This window comes from Mastomys coucha, unplaced genomic scaffold, assembly GCF_008632895.1.
Source record: "Mastomys coucha isolate ucsf_1 unplaced genomic scaffold, UCSF_Mcou_1 pScaffold5, whole genome shotgun sequence".
Lineage (NCBI taxonomy): Eukaryota > Metazoa > Chordata > Mammalia > Rodentia > Muridae > Mastomys > Mastomys coucha.
The window spans coordinates 100,039,255-100,042,134 of NW_022196911.1; the positions used below are offsets into that span (position 1 = coordinate 100,039,255).

General features: G+C 40.6%; 1 protein-coding gene across 1 annotated transcript in view; it reads right to left on the bottom strand.

Annotated features, from left to right (window-relative positions):
• Positions 1–2,880, bottom strand: part of Nsf (N-ethylmaleimide sensitive factor, vesicle fusing ATPase) — a 139,905-nt gene that overhangs the window by 113,214 nt on the left and 23,811 nt on the right. Inside the window, exon 3 of the mRNA XM_031354552.1 lies at positions 959–1,058. Coding sequence (XP_031210412.1) covers positions 959–1,058 — 100 coding nt within the window. The remainder of the gene's footprint in view (positions 1–958; positions 1,059–2,880) is intronic.

A 2,880-nucleotide genomic window follows, 5' to 3' on the forward strand; every position in this document is an offset into this window, starting at 1 on the left:
TGGTCTTTTCTCTAATTCCTTCACTGGGGACCCTGCACTCAGTTCGATGGATGGCTGTGAGCCTCTATTTTTTGGTTTTTCAAGACAGGGTTTCTCTGTATAGTCCTGGCTATCCTGGTACTCACTTTGTAGACCAGGCTGGCCTCGAACTCAAAAATCGACCTGCCTCTGCCTCCCAAGTGCTGAGATTAAAGACATGCGCCACCATTGCCCAGCCAAATTTTTAATGTATAGAAACAAATATAAAATTTGCATTGCTAGGAACGTGGGTTATCAGTGTCAGGTGGCACCTGTGGTACTAGGGGTGAGCACTGGGCATCATGACTGTGGACTCTTCACAATCCACCCACAGTTATACCTTGCCAGCTCTAGAGACACCCAGAAAGCTAGATCATAGTCTAGACAACTACTCTTCACAGGTTAGGTTGGACAGCACAGCACTACAAAACCTCTATTACTAGAGGTCAAGTTTAAAATAATATAAATGATGTGTTGCCCTGGGATTTGGTGTTAAAAGAATATCACACTTTTTCCAATATCCAACTGATAATACCTCAGACCTTTTTTTAATTAAAAAAAAAAAAACCCTGAAAATAATTTTATATTATCACTGTAAATAGTTGACAAATTAAAAATGTATCTTTAGGGCCAGTAAGATGGTTCAGTAGGCTAAAGTGTCTGCCATCAACCCTAATGACATGAACTTGAGCCCGGGACCCTCATGACAGACTAATGCCTGCAAACTGTTCTCTGACCTCCACTGTGGCATGAGTGCCCTCCCTGTAAACAAAGTAAAAAAATAATACTTTTTTTTTAAAAAAAGAATATATCTTTAAATTCTGTATGTAACATCCAGGTGGTTTTCTTCAATATGAACCAATACAGTTGGAGAGCAATGTTTGCTTAAGATGAATTGACTCCTGCAACTCTTGTGCTAAAGAGAACTCATTTTTGTTACCTGTGGTAAGCTGAACGCAATGCATCCTGGGACCACCGATGGATGGGTCCTCAATGTGAATATGTACTTGTGATTGGGGGACGTCCTCACCATCACATGCCTAGAAGACAGAGCACAGTCAGGGCGCCAATGAGAACATGGCTTCTACATGTGTTCTTCCCATGCTCATGTTTGATGGACGCAGACAACACATAGGAGAGCCCTGACAGAAAACCACAAACTGGGCTCCCAAAACCTTATGTCTTCTAGGCACAAAGGCATCTAGGCCCACACAACACGAGCAGACTCCAGCCAAGTTCCAACGAGAACATCCGATTCAAATCATTGACTTAGTGAGCTTTCCAGTTTACAGAAAACTGTCGCACCGATTCAGAAGAGGAAGATAAATTTCCTCTTCTGAGGGTAATTTTACATAGCCCAATAAAATAAATGTAGGAGAACCAAAGGCAGGAGAGCTAGGATATATATGAGCTGTTAGTTTTTAAGGTTGTTTATTAAATCTTTCATCAGACTCTCTCGGAGCCTGAACATTATGATAGCAGTTTTTAAAACAGATATTACAAATAAAAAATTTCCCCCAAATACATCAACTTTCATACAGAAATTCAACTTCAAAGAACTCCGAATTGATTCATAAGTTACCAGAAGTTAACCATATATATATTCCATATATATATCCATATATATATACCCATATATGTATGTATGTGTGTGTGTGTGTGTGTGTGTGTATATATATATATATGCCATCTCATGGTAATGTTCTACCCCAGGAAGCTAATGAGTCCTTTGGGATAGAAGCTTCAGCTAAGAGCTGGCATTATCTTGTATAGGAATGAGGAATGAGAGGGGGGGTGGAGAATGGCTGCAGAGCAAACCTGTCAGAGCAACTAGAGCCAGGCACACACTCTGCCACTAAGTGTCACCTCCAGACCCACCTTGTCTTTCAACAAATAGCTTTTTTCCAACGCTGTATGTTTTAACGGTTTGCCCCTTACATCTACCATATTTTAAGTGGAAAGCTCAGCATGTATGAAAAAATGCCATAAAGCTCCCTCACTGATCAATCTTAGCTTCAATTTGACATCAAAGAATGCTCAATATGCCTCTCTCTCATGCTGAGGCTGATTCCAGAAGTCCCCAGATGGCCTGTTGATGTAGATGGCATTGAACTTGCCAACAGTCTTTGAAAGGTCAGTAAGTGACATGAATTAGTTAAGATAAATTTTGGTGAAAGTGCTTTTAAAATTTTGAGAGTTTTGTACATCTTCAGTTTTCATGCCTTTTCTATTACCATAGTAACAATGGTCAGAATAGTAAAACTCCACTAACATGCTGGGCCCTGTTGTAAATGTTTTATTAGAGCAACTTATCCCTCAAAGCTCCCCCATTTTACAGATCAGGACACAGGAACACAAAAATGGCAAATGTCTTTCCTGTGGTCATCAGTTTGTGACTGGCAGCACTTGAACCCAAACTTGGACAATGAGACTCCAAGGCAAGGTGGACTGCCAACCATGTTATGTGATACCTAAACCCAGTGTACCTACCCTAGAAAAATCAGCTTTTAAAAATATTCTATGAGAGCTGGGCGGTGGTGGCACACACCTTTAATCCCAGCCTTGGGAGGCAGAGGCAGGTGGATTTGAGTTCGAGGCCAGCCTGGTCTACAAAGTGAGTACCAGGACAGCCAGAGCTATACAGAGTAACACTGTCTTGAAAACAAACAAACAAAAGCCATTCTATGAATAACATATATATGCTGCATTTATCAAGGTTTGACAGTAATGACAGAAATATGTAACTCTCATCTTCATTTTCCAACTTGGTAAGAGTAATAAAAAATGCAATTTCCTTGGACATAGTACTACCGGAGGACCCGGCTATACCACTCCTGGGCATATACCCAAAAAATACTGCAA